At 41.5% G+C, this 25,107-nt stretch overlaps 2 protein-coding genes across 2 annotated transcripts; one reads left to right on the forward strand and one right to left on the reverse strand.

The window, feature by feature from the left end:
• Positions 1-1,597: 1,597 nt before the first annotated feature.
• RAG1 (recombination activating 1) lies at positions 1,598-8,307 on the forward strand. Its single transcript, XM_057411480.1, has 2 exons — positions 1,598-1,692; positions 4,165-8,307. The coding sequence occupies exon 2, from the start codon at positions 4,191-4,193 to the stop codon at positions 7,203-7,205; it is 3,015 nt and encodes a 1,004-aa protein (XP_057267463.1). The 5' UTR covers positions 1,598-1,692; positions 4,165-4,190; the 3' UTR covers positions 7,206-8,307.
• Positions 8,308-14,729: 6,422 nt separating this feature from the next.
• Positions 14,730-16,695, reverse strand: RAG2 (recombination activating 2). Its single transcript, XM_057411494.1, has one exon. It carries the CDS (start codon positions 16,620-16,622, stop codon positions 15,024-15,026), a length of 1,599 nt encoding a protein of 532 aa, XP_057267477.1. The 5' UTR covers positions 16,623-16,695; the 3' UTR covers positions 14,730-15,023.
• Between the last annotated feature and the right edge of the window lie 8,412 nt (positions 16,696-25,107).

The raw sequence follows: 25,107 nt of genomic DNA on the forward strand, positions 1-25,107 counted from the left end.
TATATGGAAAAGGATATCTAAAGGTAACCGAGGAGGACTTCAAGCCTTCAGCCTCAAGCAACTGGGGCATGCGCAGAGTACTCCGTTGAAGATACGAATGCGGAACTGGAGGACTGATAAAAAGGGACTGTTAGAACTGTTCAGTACGGCAGTTGTCGGAGCGCAGACTCCCCTGTCGTCCAGCGCTGTCTTTGCTCATATTCTACTTGCTATAATTAATAAAATTCAATTGGATTATGATCCGTTGTGGTCGGGAGTCAGCGCGCAGGACACACAAGACGACACGAGACGACACACCTCCCCGATGGCTTCAAATCCCACCTGACGCTGTCCCCGGAGCCAAGACCCGCTCCCTGCATGTAACCATGCTGTTCCTGGACACTGCGCATGAATCGCGCTGCTGCTACCGGGGACCGGCTGCGGAAGCTGTAGGAGCACCATGGCGCATGAGTGCGACCGTGCTGCAGTACCGATTTCTTCACATGGGGTGGCAGCACTCGGCCACGCAGAGGCAGCGGATGAGCAGCGGTCGCTCCCCAGCCCAGGTTACACCCTCGGGGACAGCAACTACTTACTGGGGAGACAGGGCTGACGCTTCTCTGCCCCTTTCCAGCCCCGGCTCCGACAGTGTTGCCTCCATACCAAAACCCAGATCAGGCCTTTGCCTCTGACAACAGGACAAGGCTGGAGCTGTTCTGGCCATGCTCCCCAAGCCGGGAAAGCAGAGACACGTTCCCTGACGAGGTGCTGCTCAACGGATGACCATAGCGCTGGGGGTTCCGGCTGTGCGGCGGAACGCAGCGGGACTCTGCACCCGTCGCCGGTGGGATAGGGGAGAGAACCAGAAGGCTACAAACGAGAAAACTCTTGGCTTGGAGATAAGAAACAGTTTAACAGCCACCCCTATTAGCCACCCACCACAAATATCCCAAACGGGATGTTTCTTCTCCTCAGAAATTTGTGTGGGTATTCCCCCCCCCCTCCCCCCCCCAACCTTGCAGATCTAGAATCAGAAGATCTGGAGTATTTTGGGGCCTTTTATATTGTGGATTTGTCCTCACTGCCCAGGGCCTTCAAGATCCTGGACATACATTGCCAAAGAACTAATATCACTGAAAATTAAATGCTGGTTATCAGGACATTTTTTTGACTCCATTGTTAATTCACCCAGAAGCTTGGCTGCTGTGCCCTGCTGAAGTAGGCCACTGGCCTTCAGTGAAATAGCTTTTATGTGGGACAGTGATCTGACTAGACACCAGGTTCTCTTCTCTGAGAGTTAACAGTGGAGAAAGCAGCTCTGAAACTATAAAGAAGAAAGGCAGATGCAGAACTTGGTGTTAAAAAACAGTGCAGGTGCTCCTCAGAGAGTCTGCATACTTATCTGAGAGCCCAGGAGTCTCACACAAGAAGACCTTGTTTATGTGAATTTTGTGGTTAAGCCTCATAAATTGCCAGGTGCCACCTGAATTTGAGAGTGCTGTATTCTTTTTAGTTGAAGTAACCTGTGGTTAGGACCAGGGTGGTACTGGGAACTTAGAAGGGCAGGGATAAGTGAGATAAACAGCTTTACAGTGGCTTTTAAAAGAAGAGGGAACACAGAGCAAGAGCATGCAAGAGGGAGAGTAAGCTTGACATTGGGAGCAAACTGGGCAGACATAGCAGCAGCCTCTACAAACTGACAGTGAGCTAAAGGTAGGCTGGCAGTACTAATGACAGCATCCCAGATACTTGTAGGACATAGTGTCAATTCCTTCTCTTGGTTTAATGTGCATGTCAGTGATTTTATTTTATATGTGCTTCCTCACCTTAGAGGTTGTTCTATTCATTTTGTCCTCATTGATGTAAGAGTACTGCAATCTTGCTTGTCTTCAGAAATGTATGAAACACTGTGATCTGGGAAGAAAAGGGATTTCCTGTCCCTTTTGAAGAAAAGGGTGATACTGAACACAGCTGTCAGAGTCCATTAAGCAACGATGGCTGGGGTTCATGCCTGGGGTTCACTCATGAAGAATCTGAGTGGAGTAGGCAGGAAGAAGAAAGATTATTCACTGTGCCCCCCAACTAGAATAACAATACAGGCAAATTCAGCATAAGTACTATGAAATATTCCTAGCACTGAGAATATTTCTAGCTCTTCCAAAGACAACTGCTGAAATCTCCACTGCCTGAGAGCTAGGCAATTAAAACTGTTTGATGAGTAGTTTGTTGGCAACAGCTATCTATTGCAAAGGGCATGTTCAATGCAAGAGAAAAAAAGAAAAGAATGCTTGAACTTTCTTTAGCAGGGGTAAACCCTATGTGATTCATTGGAGTTGGTGATTAATAGGAAGAGTTAGATCATGGGTCTGGAAATGAGAATGGCACTATGGTGGCACTCAGTTAAAGGGTTAGAAGAGTAGAAATTACTACATATTTTGCTCTAAATGTACTCAGTGTTTGCTGATTCTTTACAATGGCTTGGATACTGCCCTGATGAAGCATTGCTCATAGTTTAAGAAATTCTGAAGGTGCTGCCAGAGATGGTGATATCACACATTTTATAGGGTGCTATGCAGAAGAAAAGGAACTGTGGACAGTATAGGGCAACTGGCTGCTCACTCTGCAGGTAATAGGAACTCAGGACTACTCAGGGCAAGTGGCCCATTGCTCAGAGGATAGCTTTCACCAAGTCTGTCACAGGATGCAGCCAAGAAAGTGAGGCAGTGGTAATGCTCTACACACATCTGGGCACAGCTGCACAACACAGATCTATGAACCAGCCTGTTGCCAGGCTGGATTGTGAGGAACAGCAGGGGACTGTGCAGTCGCTGATATTTAGCAGTATAGGCAGCTGAATGGAGCAATGCAGGCATCTGGGTACAGTGATATGGGCAGCTTGTTCTCAGTGGGACAAAATGAAGAGGAGCTGGGAAGAAAACAAACCTAAATTTTAGTTGCCAAGGCCTAATGAATTATTTTGAAGTTATACACAGCTTTTAAGGAAAGAGCTGAGCAGACTGATATGTCATTTTGGGTCTGGAGCTTAATTAAAGCATGTGGTTCTTTCCCAATGGGCTTTGAAGGACTGTACTGAAATGATGCCTTATTGAAAGATTATAAATGAAATAATCTCAAAAGCACCCTGGGCATCATTGCTTTAGACCATAATTTGGATGTATTTCTTATGAAGGATGTCTTCTGAATAGATACTGCAGTGAGATTTATAGCAAGTTACATTAATTCCTAAGTGGCAATATAATCAGTTTAAGAAATCTCAGCCATACCCACGTCATTTTTAGTTCTAGTGTATAGTCCTAATGTATATAGTTTTCCTAATTTTTATTACTTACACCAAACAGATCGGTAAAACTATAGAGAGCATAACTGAATCTTCTCTGCACTGCTTACTTGGCATTTCTCATAGCCACGTAATAAAAAATAGGCTAGTCACTTCTGTTGTTTCTACACAATTTTGTTTTCTAAATCTAATGCAGTAGCAAAAAGTTTCAGTGTTTGAGGTAACAGTCTTGTCTTTATTTTTATACAATACCGTATTTCCATGGCAACCACATTGATATTCCTTTTGGCTCTATCTTTGAAAGCTAAAATTGGGGTCAAATTTGAACAGATACTTGTTTCATCTTTCCAGGACCACTATCATTACAGAGAGACTTCTCAAGAGGGTACTTCAACAGACAACTAACTTAAAATGTATGAGTATTCTTTCTAGAGCAAATCTGCAGCCAGTGTAAATGGCCCCATCTCCTTTGGAGTCCAGGGAACTGTAGCACTTTCATTTTCATATAATAAAAGCACCAAGCTTTCAGAATGTAATCCTGTTGTCTGTAGTAACTTTACTTATGATAAGCTGAGTCAGCTATAAGAAGGATGGGGCAGATTTGGCTGTTCAGACCAGATGACTAATGGCTTGATATAAGATGTATTGGTTATCGAATAGACACGTGTATGCCTCAGGATAGAAGTCAAAACTCATTCCGGTGATGAACATGAGATACTGATTGGGCAGCCACGTCTGGGCCTCTCAGTTCAGTAGTTGTTTTGGATGAGTAACTCACTGTCAAACCATTTCTCAGTTAAAGTGATTAGAACTGTTCTATTAAAAGCCATGGGATCATTATTCATTTTGGACGATAACCTAACTTACTGCTTCTTTCTCTCTCTCAGGTGATTTGGTTTCTGCCAGATAGCAGATGTCAGTAGCATCACAAATGGACCTGCCTGAAGAAATTCAGCATCTGTATACCAATTTTTCTGAATGGAAATTCAAGCTGTTTAAAGTGAGATCATTTGAAAAACTACCTTCTGATGACATAAACATGGGTAAGGCAGAAGAAGTTGCTTCTTCCAGGAAAGAAATCATACTGTGTAAAGATGAAGCAGTGCCAAGAGGAGAAAACATGGACTTAATGGGCAATAGGCAGGTACTTGAGAATGATGACAAAAACATGAAAACACAAGACAATAAAGCTCATCAGAACAATCTGAAGCAACTTTGCCGCATCTGTGGAGTTTCATTTAAAACTGATTGTTACAACAGAACTCACCCAGTGCATGGGCCAGTGGATGATGAAACTCTGTGGCTTCTGAGGAAGAGAGAGAAAAAAGCAACCTCTTGGCCAGATCTTATCTCTAAGGTTTTTAAGATTGATGTGCGGGGGGATGTTGATACTATCCATCCCACTCGATTCTGTCATGATTGTTGGAGCATTATCCATAGAAAATTCAGTAATACTCCATATAAAGTATGTTTTTCTAGGAACAGCATGAAGGAGTGGCAACGCCACTCTCCAAACTGTGATGTGTGCCACACTACCCGTCAGGGAGTCAAGAGGAAAAGCCAGCCACCCAGTGTACAGTATGGCAAGCCTGCGAAAACGGTTGCAGAATGTGCTCAAATAAACAGAAATGTAAAGAACCAAGCCCAGATAAACAAAAATTTAATGAAAGAGATTGTCAGTTGCAAGAATATACATCTCAGCACCAAGCTCCTTGCAGTTAATTACCCCATAGATTTCATTAAATCTATCTCCTGCCAGATCTGTGAGCATATTTTGGCAGATCCAGTGGAAACATCATGTAGGCACTTGTTTTGCAGAACCTGCATCCTTAAATGTTTCAAGGTTATGGGCAGCTATTGCCCCTCCTGCTGGTATCCTTGCTTCTCTACTGATCTGGTCACCCCAGTGAAATCCTTCCTGAACATCCTTGATAATCTGGGTATAAGATGCACTGTAAAGGAATGTGAGGAAGAGATCTTGCATGAAAAATATGGTCAACACCTCTCCAGCCACAAGGAGACGAAAGATAGAGAGCTCTACAGCCACATAAATAAAGGTGGCCGACCAAGGCAGCATCTCCTGTCTTTAACCAGGAGAGCTCAGAAACATCGTCTGAGAGAACTGAAGCGTCAAGTCAAGGCTTTTGCTGAGAAAGAAGAGGGAGGTGATATAAAATCTGTATGCATGACTTTGTTTCTGCTAGCTTTAAGAGCAAAAAATGAACACCAACAAGCAGATGAATTGGAGGCTATAATGCAAGGGAGGGGATGTGGACTTCACCCTGCGGTCTGCTTGGCAATTCGAGTCAACACGTTTCTCAGCTGTAGCCAGTATCATAAAATGTATAGAACAGTAAAAGCTGTCACTGGAAGGCAGATCTTTCAGCCTTTGCATGCTCTTCGCACTGCTGAGAAAGCCCTTCTACCAGGTTATCATCCATTTGAGTGGAAACCTCCCTTGAAAAATGTGTCCACTAACACAGAAGTGGGAATTATAGATGGACTATCAGGATTGCCACTCTCAATTGATGACTACCCAGTAGACACAATTACAAAGAGGTTTCGGTATGATGCAGCCTTGGTTTGTGCCTTAAAGGACATGGAGGAGGAGATCTTGGAAGGCATGAAAGCGAAAAACCTGGATGACTATTTGAATGGTCCCTTCACTGTGGTAGTGAAAGAGTCCTGTGATGGAATGGGAGATGTCAGTGAAAAGCATGGAAGTGGGCCTGCTGTCCCAGAGAAGGCTGTTCGCTTTTCTTTCACAGTCATGAACATTGCTATAGCACATGGGAATGAAAGCAAGAGGATCTTTGAAGAAGTAAAGCCCAATTCAGAGCTGTGTTGCAAGCCCCTGTGCCTTATGCTGGCTGATGAATCAGATCATGAAACTCTGACAGCAATCCTGAGCCCCCTAATAGCAGAAAGAGAGGCTATGAAAAACAGTGAACTGCTACTTGAAATGGGAGGCATCCTGAGAACATTCAAATTCATCTTTAGGGGTACAGGGTATGATGAGAAACTTGTGCGGGAAGTGGAAGGGCTGGAGGCCTCCGGTTCCACTTACATTTGTACCCTGTGTGATGCAACCCGTCTGGAGGCATCCAAGAATGTGGTCTTTCACTCCATAACCAGGAGCCATGCTGAAAATCTGGAGCGATATGAAATATGGAGGTCCAACCCATATCATGAATCTGTTGATAAGCTCCGTGACAGAGTGAAGGGTGTTTCAGCCAAACCTTTTATAGAGACCGTTCCCTCCATAGATGCGTTGCACTGCGACATTGGAAATGCAGCAGAATTCTACAGGATTTTCCAGATGGAGATCTGTGAAGTTTATAAGAATCCTGATGTGTCTAAAGAGGAGAAGAAGAGGTGGCAGTTGGCACTTGACAAACACCTCAGGAAAAAGATGAACTTGAAGCCTATGATGAGGATGAGTGGAAATTTTGCTAGAAAACTCATGTCCAAAGAGACAGTAGAGGCAGTATGTGAGTTAATAAAGTGTGAAGAAAGGCATAAGGCCCTAAAAGAACTAATGGACCTTTATCTGAAGATGAAGCCAGTGTGGCGATCCTCATGCCCTGCTAAGGAATGTCCAGAATTGCTGTGCCAGTATAGCTATAATTCACAGCGTTTTGCCGAGCTCCTATCTACAAAATTCAAGTACAGATATGAAGGCAAGATTACAAATTATTTCCACAAAACCCTTGCTCATGTTCCTGAAATCATTGAAAGAGATGGGTCCATTGGGGCCTGGGCAAGTGAAGGAAACGAGTCTGGAAACAAACTGTTTAGGAGGTTCCGAAAAATGAATGCCAGGCAGTCCAAATGCTATGAGATGGAGGATGTCTTGAAACATCACTGGCTATATACCTCAAAGTACCTCCAGAAGTTCATGAATGCTCATAAAACATCAAGAAACTAGGGCTTTACCACTGATACAGAGGATACTTTAGGTGACCCTGTGACACTGGATATCTTGGAAAGCAATGATTCAGGGGAAGTCTAAATGTAAAGGAGCATTTGTTGTTGGGTTTATAATGGTGTCTTCCTGCAAGGAGGCAGCTTGTTTTTCAGGGCTGTAGAGGTACAGGGAAGTGTGAAAATATAATTTCTCCATTCCTTGTTAAAGGTGCTGAGTGGAGTTAAGCACCATGTCTGTTGGGATTTTCCAAGAGGCAATGCATTATGTGTTGTGTGTTGGTATCGGGTAACTCAGCTGTCCTGTGAGATGAAAGCAGGAACAAATTGAAAAGAAGGTTCTTCAGTTTATTTTGGTCTTAGCATGTTGCTTAGAAGTGAGAAAGCCAAAGTAAACAAGATTTATATAAAGTAGCATTTTCAAATGAGTATGTTTGTGGAGAGTTATGACAGTTGCTGAAAAAGGGAGCAGGCTGTTTGTTTTTAAAACTATTTTGGTTTTTACTTCTTAAGAGGGTTTGATTATTTTATTAACAGTCCCCTGGCTTTTATAAGTAAAGCCTCATCAGTAAGACATTTGGGTATTTGTTTGGGGACAAAGTTCACTTATTTTTGTATAAAATGCTGAGTAAAGATGCAAACTTTGATCTCACACACTTTAAAAAATATTATTATTTAACATTTGTATTGTAGTATGCTTAGGAGCAGCTGGTGGTATCACAATGCTCATTTCCTATATGAAGATAGAGGAAAGGTAGCTGGAATCTCTTAAAGATATTTTTATCATAAATAATGCAAACTAAAATGCAAACTCGTGCTCCTAAATCAGGATTTACAGTACTTTGTGGTTGGTTATTTCACTATACAAAGTACATTCAAGCTCTGCTGTGCAGCTTGGTGCTTCATGAGCATTTTAGATTTCTGTGGTAACTTTGGTATAATTTGTATTAGTATTTGTATTAGTGAATTCCTGGTGTCCCAGAAGTCACCAGTAAATTGTAATTAATACCAGCAGGCCCACAGTTTCCCCAAACACCTTTAGTCACAGCAGACCCATTTCTCAGGAGATGGATATTACCTTGATCAGATACATGACATTGTTCTGATGTCCTAATGTAACCTATTAGGGTATTTCACTTACCACTACTGATGTCCTCCAGTTGTATCCAATATTGAGCTTTTCCCATCTGTGATACACCACACTCATAGTCTCATTTTCCAAATTGTAAAAGAGGAATGGTATTTATTAACCTCAAGGATAGCTGGTGTACCAGATGAGTTAAAAAGCAATGAATTGTCTTGAAATTACTGCATATTGTATTTCATGTTATTACAGAAGTGTTTAGTAGGCATTCCTCCTTCATACTGTATTAGTTGACTCATTTTGCTGGTTGTATTTGCCTTTCTGAAGTAATATCTAGTATATTAATATACTAAATTTATCTGTCTTTAATTCAATATTAATAGAATAATAGAATCACAGAATTATTTGGGTTGGAAGCTCATCCAGTTCTAACCCCCTGCCATGGGCAGGAAGATCTTCCACTAGACCAGGTTGCTACAAGGCCCGTCCAACCTGGCCTTGAACACTGCCGGGGTGGGGCAGCCATAGCTTCTTTGGGCAACCTGTGCCAGTGCCTCACCAACCTCATATTCATGAAATATACTCAGAAGTACCTGAAATGGCCTGAAATCTAGCCTTTCAGCTCTGCACCTGTAGCTAGGGCATTACTGTGCTTGGAGTAATTTTTCTGAAGCAAGATTAAATGCAGAAACAATCAAAGTATGGATCTAAAAGAATCTGCTTTTCATTTTCATTTTGATGTGTCAGACGTTGGTTTATGAATGTAAGGGAACAGCAACTTAATGGTCTGAGATTAGTAGTATCTTGTTCATATTAGTTACTATATCTTTGAGGGTCTGGTATTTACCATTTATGCAATGAAAAAATAAAGTGTTAGCAATTAGTACCAATATTGATGTTATTATGTCTTTTGATTTTTTTAATTAAAGTATTTTTAAAGTTTTCTGTGATTCAGGATTTTATTTTTATATGGTTTCTTTAAACATAGTTTAATATTATGTCAAAATTTGCAGTTGGAATAATACTTTTTACTTAAAACATGTACTTTTTAAGCCATCAGAAGGACTACAACATCTTTTGTATAGAGTACCATCTACATCTGCACTTACAAGTGTTCATTTCTACATTAATTTACATTTTTTCAATTCTTGGAATAAAGCAGGTATTTCCCATACCACATAAATACTGGCTTTCCATGGGAATCATTCTTTACAAACCAATGCAGGCAACAAATACAGCTGTTTTCCAGGGAGTATAAATATCAGGTATAAAGAGCATCCTTTACCAGTAAATGCATATATAATTTGCATTTTTGGCTGGCATATACTTCATTATGCAAATAGTTGCACACTTTTCCTCTGTATGTAGATTTGGAACAACCTTATGCCTTATCCTTGGTTCTTCCTGACGAACCGAGGGCCTGGTTTAACAACCCTGACTCACCTCACAGTGATTTTCACTCCAAATGGTGTAAAAGTTTTTGTTGCACAGGAATGAATTTCATCCCCAAGTAATCCAAACCTCTTCTTTGTAATGCATATGTGCCACTAGAGAGACAAACCGGACTGTTCATTTTACACGTAATTTCAGTGCATCTGCTAACATTTTTAAATTCCAAATTTGCTTTAACAAGCTGCTGATGTAACAGCAAGTGAATCATCTCACTGCCTTCAAAAGGCTGAGTAATATCCATAGATGTATGATTTTTCAAGATGAGGCTTATATCCTGGGGTAACTCATCAGACTGAACAGAACCTGGATGGGAACAGAGGAATGCAGTGACACATGGAAATATTCTTTTGTGAAATATTAAGCCATCAAGACACATTTCACATTCTGCAGCTGTGGGCAAAATAGCTGACACAAAGAACTGCTTTTTTTTTTTCACCTTTTCTTTTCTCTTGACTTGAATCTAGTTTAATCTTCTTTTTCCCCATTGTTGACATCTTCTATGAATCAAGAATCTCTCTTGAGAATTTTGAATTCTTTAGAACAAGCAGCACTGGAAGGATAGGTACCTGCAAGTGATGCTTTTATAAGTGGTGATCAAATAATGATGCTGCACGCACACAGCCATGCATCAAAAGGCAAAGAAATTCTGACTCTGGACAGGTGCATCACTTGGTTATACAGTATGATGTTGAACATTTTGATTTTGAAAAGACTTTAGAAAAATGAAGACACTTATTGATGGTACTCTTTCAAATATTCACATTTTCGTTTCTACATTAATACTTGGTACAAATCCTTGCGTAATTCATGGTAAATAATTTCTTGTTCTGAAATGTTGACTGTAGTTTTTATACAATCATATTATGTATCTTTTTTTTTGTTTGTTTTTATTCAATGGCTTATGAAACAGTTATGAAACACTGTGAACTATGTTAGAAGCCAAGATTCTGGTGTCACTTATTTTTTCCTCACAGGAATAATTTTACTGACTTCAAGCTCATCAGCTTTGAATTTTGGTCATATAGTTCAGAAAAAAAAAAGAGATATTTACAGCATCCTAATTTCTGACTATACTGAGTTCTGTGCTTTGTCTCACTACATGGCTTCATTTTTAAATTTTCTTAATGTATTGCAGTTTCTTAATTCATGAAACCTATTTAATATAAAGGTTTTATAAATATTTAAGTTTTTGGCTTTGCCTTACTGTTTTTTTCAGCTGTGCACATGATTTCATGGTACCAGTCTTACTTTTCATTCAAATTGTGTATGCTTTTCATATTTAGGCTGTTCTAATACCCAGAATCAGCTGTGATTCCAGCCCTGTTTTTGGAATTCATTAAATTCATTAAATTAATCAAATAAAGATTACTCTGTGACTCTCAGCAGTCCTGTCAGCACCCTTCCTCACAGGCAACTGTTGGATAGAAAACTAAACTAATTTAAATCAGTTTTATTTAGTCTGTAAATGACTTTTGCTTCATTTACAAATACCATCTCTTTGTTTGAAATCAGCCTTGCACTATTATGTCCATGCTGATACATTAACCCTCTTTACTGGCTTCTGTGCATCCTTTGCATCAAATTTTGGCTCCTCACCATAGACTGAACTGTAAAGATTAGCTCTAATCTATCTTTCAGTTCATTATTTGTAGCTTCTGTTTATTACACTTCAGAAAGTCATAGAATCATAGAATCACAAAATTGTTTGTGTTGGAAGGGACCGTAAAGGTCATGTAGTTCCAACCCCCTGCCATGGGCAGGGGCACCTTTCAGTAGACCAGGTTGCTCCAAGCCCTGTCCAAACTGGCCTTGAACACTACCAGTGTATGTACTGAGAAATCAGACAGCTTATATGATTACTGTCTTGCTTTTTTAAAAGAAAAAATAGACTTCGGTGTCACCATTTTCAAAGGTGAACGACAGACACTAAACTGGTGTTTGATGTTCAGAGGTTGTTGCTCAAGCCCTTCCCAGAAGTTAGCCTTGTCTGAAATGGGATAGAGTAGGAAATAAAACCAGGAGGGAGCTGTAGCCAATAATACTAATAGTAATAATAATAGTAATAATAATCATAGTAATAGTAATAATAAGTAAACCAGGCTATCTGTCTTTAGTACATTGAATCTATCAGTAAATAACTTTACAGATTCCTTTTCAATATTAAGTTGTTTTCTTTTTGCTTTGGGCTCCCAGTTGCATTATTTCCACTCCTTTCAATTGGTGCAATGAGTCACTCTGAGCAATGACACATGCCTTTGTGCTACCACTAAAGTTTGTGCTGTGCTTTTCTTGTAGATTAATTAGCTAGTTCAGGGTCCAAGCACCTTTCAGTAGCAGTAAAATCCATATATTATTCTCATAAAAGCTGATCATAACAGCATAGTCTTACTAAAATGTGGCTAGGAACCATGATGCTGCTTGTTGCGGTTACAAAACACATAGGTCAGTCAGATGCAGATACAATAGAGCTTTATTTCTGCACTCAAATCTACTTCATTTTATCTTCTAATTCAAAATTGCCTGAGGAAGAAACATCTTGTATTGATTAGCTGCTTTTGAAGATAATCAATGCTCTAACAAGTATATGACTCAAAAGTGTCCTCAGAATTACCAGGGAGTTAAGTACCTTCTTCAGTCTTGAATGCTATGTCAAATGTCTTCTTCACAGGCTAATGTTCATGTATCTCCTTGAGTCCTTTGGAATATTATATTTTGCTTTACTTATGATTTTTTCTTCCTGCAGTGACTACAGTCTCTGAGCTGTGATTTAATGCCCGTCACTTGGAGGCTGAGATGTGGTTTGATGAAGCAATTTCTCCATCCTGCTCAAATAAAGCATTAGAAAACTCCACAGTTTAATCTTACAATAAACTAATGGTATGTGCCTGATGAGGAATATTGTAAAGTTTGACTCTGAATTGTCATAGCCACAGCCTTAAAGAATGACAACTCAGATAAGAATTGGAAGGGGCCATAATGTGGGCTTGTGTTTGCAACATGCTCTCGGCTCCTAGGGACTGCAGGAGTCAGTTCTGGAAATACAGAGATGCTCCCAACATACTGCAACCATGCCACCAGTGCCTGAGCCACCAGGCATTATCTCAGCCTGAATGTCACTTGATGGAATCATAGAATGGTTTAGGTAGGAAGGGACCTTAAAGCTCATCCAGTTCCAAGCCCCTGCCATGGGCAGGGACACCTTCCACTAGACCAGGTTGCTCCAAGCCCTGTCCAACCTGGCCTTGAAAACTGCCACAGATGGGGCAGCCACAGCTTCTCTGGGCAACCTGTGCCAGCACCTCAGCACCCTCACAGGGAACAACTTCTGCCTAAGAGCTCATCTCAATCTCTCCTCTGTCAGGTTAAAGCCATTCCTGCTTGTCCTATTCCTACAGGCCCTTGCCCAAAGCCCCTCTCCAGGTTTCTTGTAGCCCGTTTAGTCACTGGAAGCTGCTCTAAGGTCTCCCCAGAGCCTTCTCTTCTTCAGGCTGAACAAACCCAGCTCTCTCAGCCTGCCTCCAGAGCAGAGCTGCTCCAGTCCATGGAACATTTCTGCACTGGTACAGCTATTGTGGGGAGTCTTTTGTTGTACAATGGTGAAGGGATGAGGGATGGAGTTTTGTTGTTTGAGTATGTTGTCTACCTTTGTTGCTTTTGTTATATTGTGGCTTCAGTTTCATTGTGAGTTTTCTTTTTTGGTTGATGCAAATGAAGTCTATGAAAAGTGCACGATGAATGCATATTTTAATGACAATTCTGCTCAGTAAGAGCTGTGACTAACCTACAAAAGGGAATGGGGATGCTGACAATTTAATTTCACCAGTTTGAAGGGACTTTACATGAGTATGATATTCATTTATTCCTTGGAAAACTCACTATTCAGATCTTACGTAAAGTAGCATGGCAAAGGAAACAGAAAGCTGGTACTGAAATCTGCAAATTTATACCAGTATCAGACTGGTGAGAGGAGAGTCAATGTGGTGGAGGTGAATACCTCCCATTTACAAGCTCTACCTGAACTTTAAGCTCCCTCAGCACATGAAAAGGTTGGAAAAAGAAACTTTATATGGTTGACTTTTACTTTCCTCTGCTGTTGAGTTGTGAAAGTTTTAAGGGGAGTACTGTGCATACATGACTGTGTTTATAGGAATACTGTGCTGCACATACTAATTTGTGGCTGCTCAGGGTCTGCACATAGTGATCAAATGGCTGACAGCTCCTCTTGGTTTTCTTTTCTATATAGGTGTCCAGCATGAGAGCTGGATTGTGTATACTGAGCTATTATTGTTGGCTCACAAACGTTGAGCTGAGGGTATATATTTTTGGAAAAGATGTTTGGAGCAGTAATAAAAATAAAAACAATAAAGTGATGAGGCTTTATGAATAGGCAGTAAGAGAACCCACAGAAATCTTAGTAAACTCTTGGGCTATTCAACCTTGATGATGTCCTTTTCAATCTGAATCCTGTCTTCTTGTGCTTTGAGAACCCAGCTGCATTTGTTCCCACCCTCACAATGGTCCACTGGCTCAGTGAAATGCTCTGACCTGCAGCTTGCACTTTTAAGCTTTCACACTCTATACAGTCACCCTGGGAGAGCAGAGAAAGAAATGCATAGGGAAGGAGCTGGAATAAATTATAAAAGTCCTGTTCATCAGAAGGAACTTCTTCTGAAGTCAACAGGAGCTCATAGCGTGGGGTGGATGTGAAGCTAGACCCCTTACCAAGCTTCAGATGGACCTCCTAAGCACACATGCTGTCCTTTCATAGATTTTGGGATTTACAGTGCTTGATTTACCCCATGAGTAGGTGAAAAAAATGCAATAACTTGTATTATAAACTTTATTAGCTTACTAGCTTTTTAAAAATATAAACACGAAGTTGTTGAGCACAGTGGTTTAAAAAAAGTTTGATTTTTATTATGAGATAATATTCTACATCTGTAGTCAAAACTGACATATAATCATTCAATACATGGGGTAATATCTTATCCTACCAGCAGTTCCATTAAACTCATTGGGGATAATGAGGGGGTAATTTGTGCCATGAAACACAGAACACAGTTACCAGCATCTGGCTGTGTGTTTGCACAATGCTCTCTGTGATGGGGTTCCTATCTGGATGTTATAAAAATACACACAAGAGACGAAATAAATTCATGAGCTTTGAAGCGCAACTGAAATATTGAGATAATTGAAATCAAATAACCAGTCCTATTTCAACCGTTACCAGCTGTCTCTGCAATTTCATTTCCTTCCAGGTGAATACAAACCAGCAGAGTAAATCTATTAAAACAACCTCCGAAGAAAGGACTTTTTCGCTGGTGATGTTAACTTCATGGTTGTCTTTTTGGGAAGTGGTTTCATGGGTTGTTTTTTCAGGGGCACCACCTTTTGGGAAGTTTGTAGCCCTTTATTAACGTCAGTGTGCTCATTGCAGAAGTACTTGACATTTGCTTCTGAGAGATGCAGAAGCATGGTCTCTGAGAGATCCATACATTGAGCATGGACCCAGTGGCCAGCCCCGCTGGAACACAGGATCATAGCAGGCTTGTTGAATTCTGTTGAATAGAAAGGGACCCAGGTGTTACTGTCAATATTGCAACTGGCAGAGCAGGTGATCCAGTAGCCTGTTTCCGATTCATCTTCATCAGCTTCATTGTAAGTGTCAGTATTATCAACATCAAATCTATTGGCTTTAGCACTCAAACAAAACTCTTCAGAATCTTCAAATGGAGTGGAGTCTCTAGGGTCTTCAGTTGATGTCTGACTGCAAATTTGTGCTGTCAGTTCTTCTTCCTTGTCCTCTTCTCCTTTGCATCTCAAAATGTAGAAGTAGTTTGCATCTGAAATTAACTGTTTGTTGACCCCTGGAATGCCCAACAATACAGACCCTTTGCCCATATCACTGCCAAACCACATCCTGCAGTGTTTAATATCTGGTGTCCAGTCTGGGCTCTCCCTTTCAACAATCTGTATATTACTGTCTTCCAGAACAATGGTGTTACATAGCAACCGTTTCAGGTTGTCAGACTGGTATCCCCCAACAAGGACAAATTCAGTATCACTGGTTTGAGTCACTATAGCACTCGATACAGATATCCCTCCTGGCAAGATGGTGCAGGTCACGGCTGGGCTGCCCAGCGGGAGATCAACTTTTAGCTTGTACAACCTGGGGGACCTGGTGTTATTTTGAAGTGAATGACCTCCCAAAATGTATATTGTATCATTTCTGGCAACTGAAACGTGGAAAGCAAGTCCATCCTGAAGCTCTGGAAGTATGTATGATGTACAGCATCCAAACTCAAAATCAACCAGAAACACAGATGGCAAACAGTCAACTACGCTGTTCCATATTTCAGTGGTTCTTTGTGCAAGAGGGGTGTATGATCTCCCTCCAAATATAACGCTCATGCTTTTACCCTGACTATGAACTATGTTAATTGTATGCCCGTATCTAGCTTCAGGGACATCTCCATCCAGGTCTTTCTCAATACATTGAAATGTGGTTTTCTTACTATTTTTGCTTATCAGACTCATAACATAAATCTTATTTGAAAGGTCATTGTTAGGCGTTTTTCCACCATGGATGATATACTGGTACTCATCAGACACTGCATTGCCTCTGAGCTTGCAAATGGCAGGGTAGCGGAGAGGGGGCAGGTAACAGGAGTCATTAGAGAAGAAGGCAGGTTTCATTTTGAGCTCATTCTCCTTTATATAGAGGAGGAAAACACCAGTAGGACAAGACCTCTTTGGCCATCCTTTCTGCCCAAAAAGGAAAGTGTGCCCATCAAAATTCAGGAGAGAGAAGCCTGGCTGAAGCAGCGATGAATTACTGACAGCTGATACCACCTCCAGTGACATTTTGTCTGCTGACTGGGCCATATTTGGGTCAGTAGCTGAGGAAAATAAACACAAAGAAGCAGATTAAATATGGTTTAGACACTGTTGTAAGAGTTGTTTAGCAGTGCTTCAATAGTGAGTTGTTTATCAGGACTTAGTGTTGACATTGCGTTATCAGTTCACACTTTGAGACCCTAAAAGGCACCCTTTCCTACGATTCAAGGCGTGAATCAAGGTGAGACGTGTGCAGTTCCGCAGGATTTTGTACGAACTACAACCAGCTAGCCCCTAACATTCTAACGCTGCAGAACCTGCAGCCTCCAGGTCCTCCTCGCGGCTCTGGGACCTAGAAGCGCCCCGCTCCGGGCCCGCCCGCTGCTATGGAAACGGCGGCCCCGCGGCCTGCTGGGGCTGGTAGTTGTCGCCTGAGGCCGGCCTGGCTACGGTCCTCAGGAAACGGGTCTGGAAGCGGTTAGCGGGCAGGAAGCGGGTGAGTGTGGTTCCGGGCCGGAAGGATTAAAAGTTTGGTGGGACCGGTGACACAAGGCGTTTTTTCCTGCCTTCTCTCTCCCCGAGGCTGCCGGCGAAGCGGGGAGGAAAGTTGAGCCTGGAGAAGACTCCAGGAGACCTTAGAGCAGCTTCCAGTGCCTAAAAGGGTTACAAGAAACCTGGAGAGGGGCTTTAGACAAGGGCCTGCAGGGACAGGACAAGGGGGATTGGCTTTTAACTGACTGAGGGGAGACTGAGATGAGCTCTTAGGCAGAAGCTCTTCCCTGTGAGGGTGCTGAGGCACTGGCACAGGGTGCCCAGAGAAGCTGTGGCTGCCCCATCCCTGGCAGTGTTCAAGGCCAGGTTGGACGCAGGGGCTTGGAGCAACCTGGTCTAGTGGAAGGTGTCCCTGCCCATGGCAGGGGCTTGGAACTGGATGAGCTTTAAGGTCCCTTCCAGCCTAGGCCAGTCTGTGATTCTGTTTTGCAGTTTACAAGAAAGACATCAAAATTTACTGAAGACATGTAAGAGCAGTCAGTGCTAACTGTATTTCTAACCATATAGGTAGGTATCTTGAAGCAGCAGCTTTTAGTGCTGGGGTGAGTCTTGCACACTTACGCTGAACTGCCTGTTTGAAGTGAATTTGTTGCTTCCGAGTCTTGCTGCCAAGTGTTTTGAGTGTGAACAAATTCTGTATTGTTGATGTTTGCTGTTCACTTATGCTTTCATGGGTAGGTTTCAAGGGGTATCTTTTACGTTTTTTACCTCTTTGTTCAAAATCTGAGAGAGTTTGCAGTAGTCAGCCTGGATGATAACACTGGAAGAGCTTTGGAACGCACAGACACAAGGGAGGGAAACAACTGGCTAAGTTCATTGGCTCAGTCCCTTGGTGACAGCTTAGTTGTGCCTTTTAGTAAATGTCCAGGTTCACTGTCACAGCCTTTGTCAAATCCCTAGAACTTAAAGGCATGCACTAGCTTTCAAATATTTGAAAACAAACAAACAAAAAGTATTTGAAAACAAACAAAAAATCCCAAGAATCCTCACATTTTAAAATACAGTTCCATGTTTTAAAATCTGTAGGATTCATATTTTCCTTGCTTCTGCTTTTCATTTTGCTCTAACAACAAAAACAGGGCACATAGTATTTCTTTTTTTAAGTCAAGATCGGTGTCTTCTACTTAAGTGACATCAAAACTTGAAGACTGTGGGAAAATATAGTGTACGGTGTAAAACCATGGGAGCTGAGGATGCTGACTACATCAAATTGCCATGAGTGCATGTTCTTGTGCACAGCAGGAACTGTTGTGCTGCCTGCCCAGAAGCTGGTATGCAAACTGCTGTGCTAAAATACAGTTCTGTCAGGTTTTGTTTTTATTATTTGCATGAAGATTTGCCCAGTTATTTACTGTCAGGTGATATGCTAAACAGGAATTTCTGCTGCTTGTTTCTTATAAACCATTAAAAAAGGTTTTGTTAGAGAATCTTGCAGTAAATTTGGTTTGCTGAGTTAGATTTCCTTTGTGTCTTCTTTCATACTGAGTGATTACTTAGCTTCTTTGTTTTTACAAGATCTTTCAAAAAAGTAATATGTGTCTTCATGCTGAAGATGCTACAAGTGCATGTGTAAATTAGTGCTCTGTGTTTTGTAATACTAGTATTCTACATTTGACGGCTGGTTTATATTTAAGGTCTAACAAGAGTATTAAAAATGTCCAGCATTTTAATTGGAATGCTGGCATTCCTCTTATATTCTTACAGATATATAAATTATCTCCACATATGACAGTTATTAGTGTCCACAATGTCCCAGACTGTTTCCCAAATCTAGAGCAGTACTCAGTCCAGAGTATACTGTCTGAAGAGACTGATGCATATAGACAGTGGAGAAGTGACCCATGAAAATGATGGTGGGATTGATAAACACACAGAAGTTGTTGGTTAAATAAACTTACTTAAACACACTTTCTCCTTGCCATCCCTTAGTATTTCTTGAACTTTACATAAGCAAGCAGTTCAGTAAGTAAAGGAGAGAATGTTTATCCTAGATTCTCTGACAGGAGTAGCTCCTTAGGCACTTGCTGGAATTGCTTTATCTTCCCAGGTTGTTTCCAGCTAATTATGGTGTATTAGTACAGTGTGGTTGATATTTGATTGTGCTGTCCTCTACCTCTAACCTTCCAACACTGCTGTTTCCTCATCTGACCATGAACAGCTTCAAGGTGGCCAAAAGGTGAAAATCTAAACTTACAACAACAAAAAATAAAGTTTTTTTTTTTTTTGTGGCTTTATGCTCAAAACCATGTCATTGTGGAGTCAGATTAGCATTAGTTAAGATAGAGGGGAAAAGCCACTATCAGAGTCAAGATGGATAAATAATGAAGGGTGGAGTTACATAGACAATTACCAGTTAAAGTGACTCAAGTCATGCTTCGTTGTATTTGTTATTTTTATAAAAGGCGAAGCTCCAAGGATTACACAAATAAGTGAGAATTCCAGCATTGTTTTTAAAACCTCCATATTTGAGAAGTGAACTGTAGAGATCTGACCTGGAAGCTAAGGTTTTTTAAACAGAAAGAAGAAACTTAATATTCACCTTTATCTTATTTTAAAATCAAACATGATTTTGAGCTGGGTATTTTCAGGTGATAGTTGTTTGTGTGGCAAGAAGAGATTGCAAGGTATTCACATTTAGATAGATTCATTGGGAGATTTACTTACAGACTGATCAAATAAAGAGGTGATTTTTAAAGGCACTAGCTAATTTAATTGAAGCGTGCTTGATATGGAAATAGATGGATGTACTTCCAATTTTGTATGTAGGGTATTATTTCAGAATGTGTTTTATAGGATGAATGTGTTTTAGAAACAAAGGGTAGGATTCAGGCACCTCAATATCAAGTGACATTTCATATGCCATGGGATATTCTTGTCTTCTATGGAAGGCAGCAAGTCACCCATAGTTACTGTCTCCTAGGTCCTAGTAAATTTAAGGCTTATAAATGTCACTACATTACTATGTTTTGGCACTGAGTCCCTCCCAAACTGTGTTTACTACTTATTGTTCTGGTTGACCCTGTGTAATAATTGTTGACCTCTGTGCTGTGCCAGTTACCTGATAAGGCAACAAAATAATTTTAACCAGGAGAGCAATAAATAATCAGGTCTGTTGTATAGCACAAATTTTCATCTTAATATTTGTTACCAATATGAAAAAAAGCTATGTTCATTGTAATTTCACAGTAATCTGAATGCTACAAAATAGTGAATGATTTTATTTTATGAACTGTAGCAAACCCTAACCATATTTAATTTACACAGAGATAAGGTGTTTGAAGAGCACTGATTGGACACTGAGAGAATGGATTACAGGATAGCACAGTCATACTTGCTAAATGCTCACTGCTGACCATTAAATTCTGTCATTAGTTTGCAGTTATTTTTAACTTGGCTTAAACACAGATATCTACAGTAGAATTAAATTTATTTTGCAAATTAAATTTAATTTGCAATGTTATATATATGTATATGTATATATTTTTTTCTTTTACTGATCTGCTGGGTATCCCTTTGCAAAGTGAAAAAGCATATCCCTGAAAAGCAAGTGCTGTTCCCAAATTATGCACAATCAAAATAATATTCAGACACAGAGTTTTGAAGTCCTCCATAATCAGACTTGGGGAAAGAAATGTTTACATAGTATTTCTGAGAACATTTGCTAAGTGTATCAACCAAGTTTGCTTTGGGCAAACCAATAAGTTCAACGTACCTGGCTGATAGGGGTTTATGCGTCCTCCGAAATCTTTGTGTGTAGTTTGGATTCAAATGTGAGCACTTTGAGGAATCTTCTCTAACAGCACAGGGAGCTTGTGGCATAGAGACACAGCCTGACAGAGGGGAACCTATCTGCTGAATTTGCAGATGTGCGCTTCAGAACTCGGTCTGCTGTGGCTAACTGGCTGTGGCAGGTTTTTTTACCTCTTTCCTCTCGGAACAAAAAGAAACCCACTAGCCTCTAGAAGTTTTAACTCTTTGCAGTAAAACCAGACCAGAGTGACAGTAGATCCCTAGTAGTTAGATTGTAAATGTATGCATCATATGCTGCATTTGCTGCATTATAGTTTAATTTTTTACACTGTCAACCTCATGATCTTTTGGGGATTTTTCAGTGCTATTGTAATATAAAAATGTAATCTTTAGGTTAAAAGATAAAATAATTTCAATAGCTAGTAAAATAAAGCAATTCCTGTTGATGGGCATACTACTGCTTTTCCCAGGAATGCTCCCCTGCAGGTGGGTAGTGACACTGAAACAGAGCAAAGGAAATGACAAATACATGCAACCTGTTGATCGAGGGCTGACTGGAAGTCCAATTCAAAGTCCACTGAGGTCATTAGGAATGTCTTTTTTCTCCTTCAGTGGCCTTCTGATCAGACCTTAAAAGACTAATAAGCCTTTGCACCCTTCTGTGGCATTCTTATCAGTTTCCCAGTGCTTTTCTCCAACAAAAAATTCTTAGACTCCTGGGAAGTCCTCTGGGAACATATCCTTTCAACAGCTAGCAGTGCTGGGGCACAGAGGGTAAGCCATTTACATAACATAGCACAGCGGGGAAACAGGGAAACTTGGAAAACGATTCACTCTTCATAGCTCCCTGCTTTTGTTTTCCTGGCCTTACTTCACCCACTCCCTAATTACAACATCTGCTGCACAGTGTTCTAGAAATACCTCATCTCCCATTTGAAACTGCTATGAAATAGAGCTTGAAATGGAATTTGACTAGTACAGCAAAGGAAACGTACCGAATATTTGTGAAAATTGCCTTGAGACATTGGATAACTGCTGTGCAGTGAGGATGTTTCTCATCTGAGATAGAGCAGCTCTAAGGCACTGTGCCCTGTAGCATCCATATGGGCCTATTACTTCTCTACTGAAACAAGGATGAAAGACTACCCTGCAGAGTTGAATGCCGAAGAACTGAACTTGCCCCAAATTTAAGAGCATTCAGATTACATCGATTTCTGTCTTCAGTAGCACCTAGATGATATACGACAGCTTCTTATTCAAGTGCTTCTTATTCATACTCTGACCAATGTTTGGGTCTGTGATGAAAGATCTACTGGCAAAAGAGGTATAAATGTTTATGGAAAATGTCCAACCCCCACAGTTGTGTCTCATTGAATATTTCACATTAATTTTATTCTCATTTTGCCAGTTGACATGCCTTATCTTTAGAAATTCTTTTTGCAATTACTGTGGTTGAGAAGATGGAGAAATTAAGTTTTTTGGCAACAACATGTTGGTTTTGGAGGAGGACATGGTATGTACAAGCTGGTCTTTTGTAACTGTCAGTGACAAGCTGCTTTGGAGGAGGTGCAGCAATTAGCTTCAGAATAATATATGTACAAGGCAGGAAAGTACCGTTTGGAACTGTCCAGGTCATAGCAAGAACATCTGGGATTTGCATTCTAAATTTATTTGGAAGAGAACTTGTGAAAATGAATAAGTAGACTTTTCCTTCATAATTTCTTTTTTAATAGCACTGACATAGGTAATATGTTTTCAGCAGATTGCTCGCTGCTGTGGAAATGCTTTGTTCCACTTGATTTTCTTCTTCCACAAGTAATTACTTAAAATAATTTGTGGTTTACATTTTCTTCATATAATTCAAAATTGCATTGAGTTTTTTAGTCAGACTTTTCAGTGTATTTTCTGCCAGAAGAACACAGGAATCTCAGAGCTGGAATGTAGCTCACTCCCTGTGGGCTGCAGTAATGCATTCCAGCAGGGAAAGGGAAGGCTGCCTTACTCATTTGTGCAGGGTTAGCCAGCCAGAATGCAGACATGCTGGATATTTAGCCAGGGTTCAAAGGCTGAAACCTATGGAAAAATGGCACAGGGAGTCCAGCATCCCACAGTCTGCAATTTTATGTCTCATCTAAACCCATCCAATACAGTAACCAGTATTTAACATGTGGGGGGCAAGGCTCATCTAAAATAGTAGAGCTGTGCTTTGACTATCAAATGCAGGATGACTGCATTGCAGGCTGCCATGTTTGGGAGGAGTGTTTGGTGCAAGAAAATGTTACCCTTGTCAGAGGCTTCCAAGTAGTCTTTAAAGGGACAAGCCATTGGAAATGCTTGTGATCATCTATGAGGCTGATACAATAACACTGAAATCAAACAGAATCAATGTGCTTGCTTGCAGTTAAAGCCCTTAGATGTATATGATGAAACCTCATGGAAATCAGCAAGGCCAAGGGAAAGGTCCTGCCCCTAGGTCAGGGCAATTCTAAGCAAAAATACAGGCTGGGGGACGTAATGGAGCTGCCCTGAGGAGGAGGACTTAGGTATGTTGAGAATATATGAGAAGCTTTCCATGGCCTGTCTTCAGTGTGTACTGGAGTCCAGAGCCACCCCCCATGTCCTGGGTTGCATCCCCAGAGCATGGGCAGCAGGTTGAGGAAGGGGATTCTCCCCCTCTGCTGCGCTCTGAGGAGACCCCACCCACCCCCCACCCCGCAGCTCTGTGTCCAGCTCTGGGAACAGCAATACAAGAGGGACGTGGAGCTGTTGGAGTGAGTCCAGAGGAGGCCACTGAGATGCTGCGAGGGCTGGCGCAGCTCTGCTCTGGAGCCATGCTGAGAGAGCTGGGCTTGTTCAGCCTGGAGAAGAGAAGGCTCCTTAAGGGGAGACCTTAGAGCAGCTTCCAGTGCCTAAAGGGGCTCCAAGAAACCTGGAGAGGGGCTTTAGACAAGGGCCTGTAGGGACAGGACAAGGGGGAATGGCTTTAACCTGACAGAGGGGAGATTGAGATGAGTTCTTAGGCAGAAGTTCTTCCCTGTGAGGGTGGTGGTGGTGAGGCGCTGGCACAGGTTGCCCAGAGAAGCTGTGACTGCCCTATCCCTGGCAGTGTTCAAGGCCAGGTTGGATGAGGCTTGTAGCAACCTGGTCTAGTGGAAGTTGTCCCTGTCCATGAAGGGCTGGAACTGGGTGAGCTTTAAGGTCCCTTCCAACTCAAATCTGTGATTTCTGTGATTCTATGATATGTGCCTTAAAAACTTTTACAAGCTGAGCACTAGAGGCACATATTTTTGACCATTGCCAAGGTTGGCTCTGAGGCTCAGTAGTGCACTCATGCCAGCAAATGCAGTTTCTACCCGTGCAAATTGCTGATGCATTAAGTGTGTGCCTTTAAAGTGTCCTGCTGAAGGCAGTGGCAAACATCCAGTTGATGCAAACAGGGTTAGCTGTTACACATCACATTGAGTTGAGAAACACTGCAAGGAACCTCATCTTTATGTTTCTTATTCCTTTGTAATTGTCTTTCAGTTTGTTTCCCTAGTACACTTGACCCACACCTGTTTGTGGCCAGATCTTGCAGCTGTTGAGTTTGCTGTAGGAGCTCTGTCTCCCTGCAGGTGGTGAGGAGTGGGGAGGATGAGACAGAAAAGTAGGGCAGGGTAGTAGAGCAGGGAGGGCTTTCGTCTGTAACTGTAGCTTTGGCTTTTGCAGATGTGTGAACGAGAAGGAAACAGTTGACTGCTTTCTGGAAAGGGAGTAACCTTCCATTGCTGACCCACTGCAAAAGTGTGTCTTTCTGGGAGCAGGAATTCCCAGAATCACTATGGTCACTAGGCCCACTTTAACAGTGCCATCCTGGGATATTTGTTAAGGTAGTGACCACAGTTGTGTTTAGCTATACCACAAACAGAGGGGAGATGTGATGAGGTATTAGGAAGAAATCCTTCCCTTTGAGGGTGGTGAGGCCCTGGCACAGGTTGCCCAAGAGAAGCTGTGGCTGCCCCATCCCTGGCAGTGTTCAAGGCCAGGCTGGACGGAACTTCATGCAGCCCGGTGTAGTGAAAGGTGTCCCTGCCTGTGGCAGGGAGTTGGAACTCCGTGAGCTTTAACATTCCTTCCAACTCAAGCCATTCTATGGTTCTGTGAAATTCTTTTGGAAAAAAAGTTGTGACCAGTGTAGGTACTCCAGTTAGTGTTAACTCCATAAGGAGAAAAGATCAGACATTGTCTAGTG

This window comes from Pezoporus wallicus, unplaced genomic scaffold (genome assembly GCF_028554395.1).
Source record: "Pezoporus wallicus isolate ANWC-B61680 ecotype Strahan unplaced genomic scaffold, APGP_CSIRO_Pwel_v1 contig_1058, whole genome shotgun sequence".
Lineage (NCBI taxonomy): Eukaryota > Metazoa > Chordata > Aves > Psittaciformes > Psittacidae > Pezoporus > Pezoporus wallicus.

What these genes read in the sequence shown, in the direction of transcription:
- RAG1 (XM_057411480.1), top strand. Translation starts at nt 4,191, where the DNA reads ATGTCAGTAGCATCACAAATGGACCTGCCTGAAGAAATTCAGCATCTG.
- RAG2 (XM_057411494.1), bottom strand. Translation starts at nt 16,622, where the DNA reads ATGGCCCAGTCAGCAGACAAAATGTCACTGGAGGTGGTATCAGCTGTC.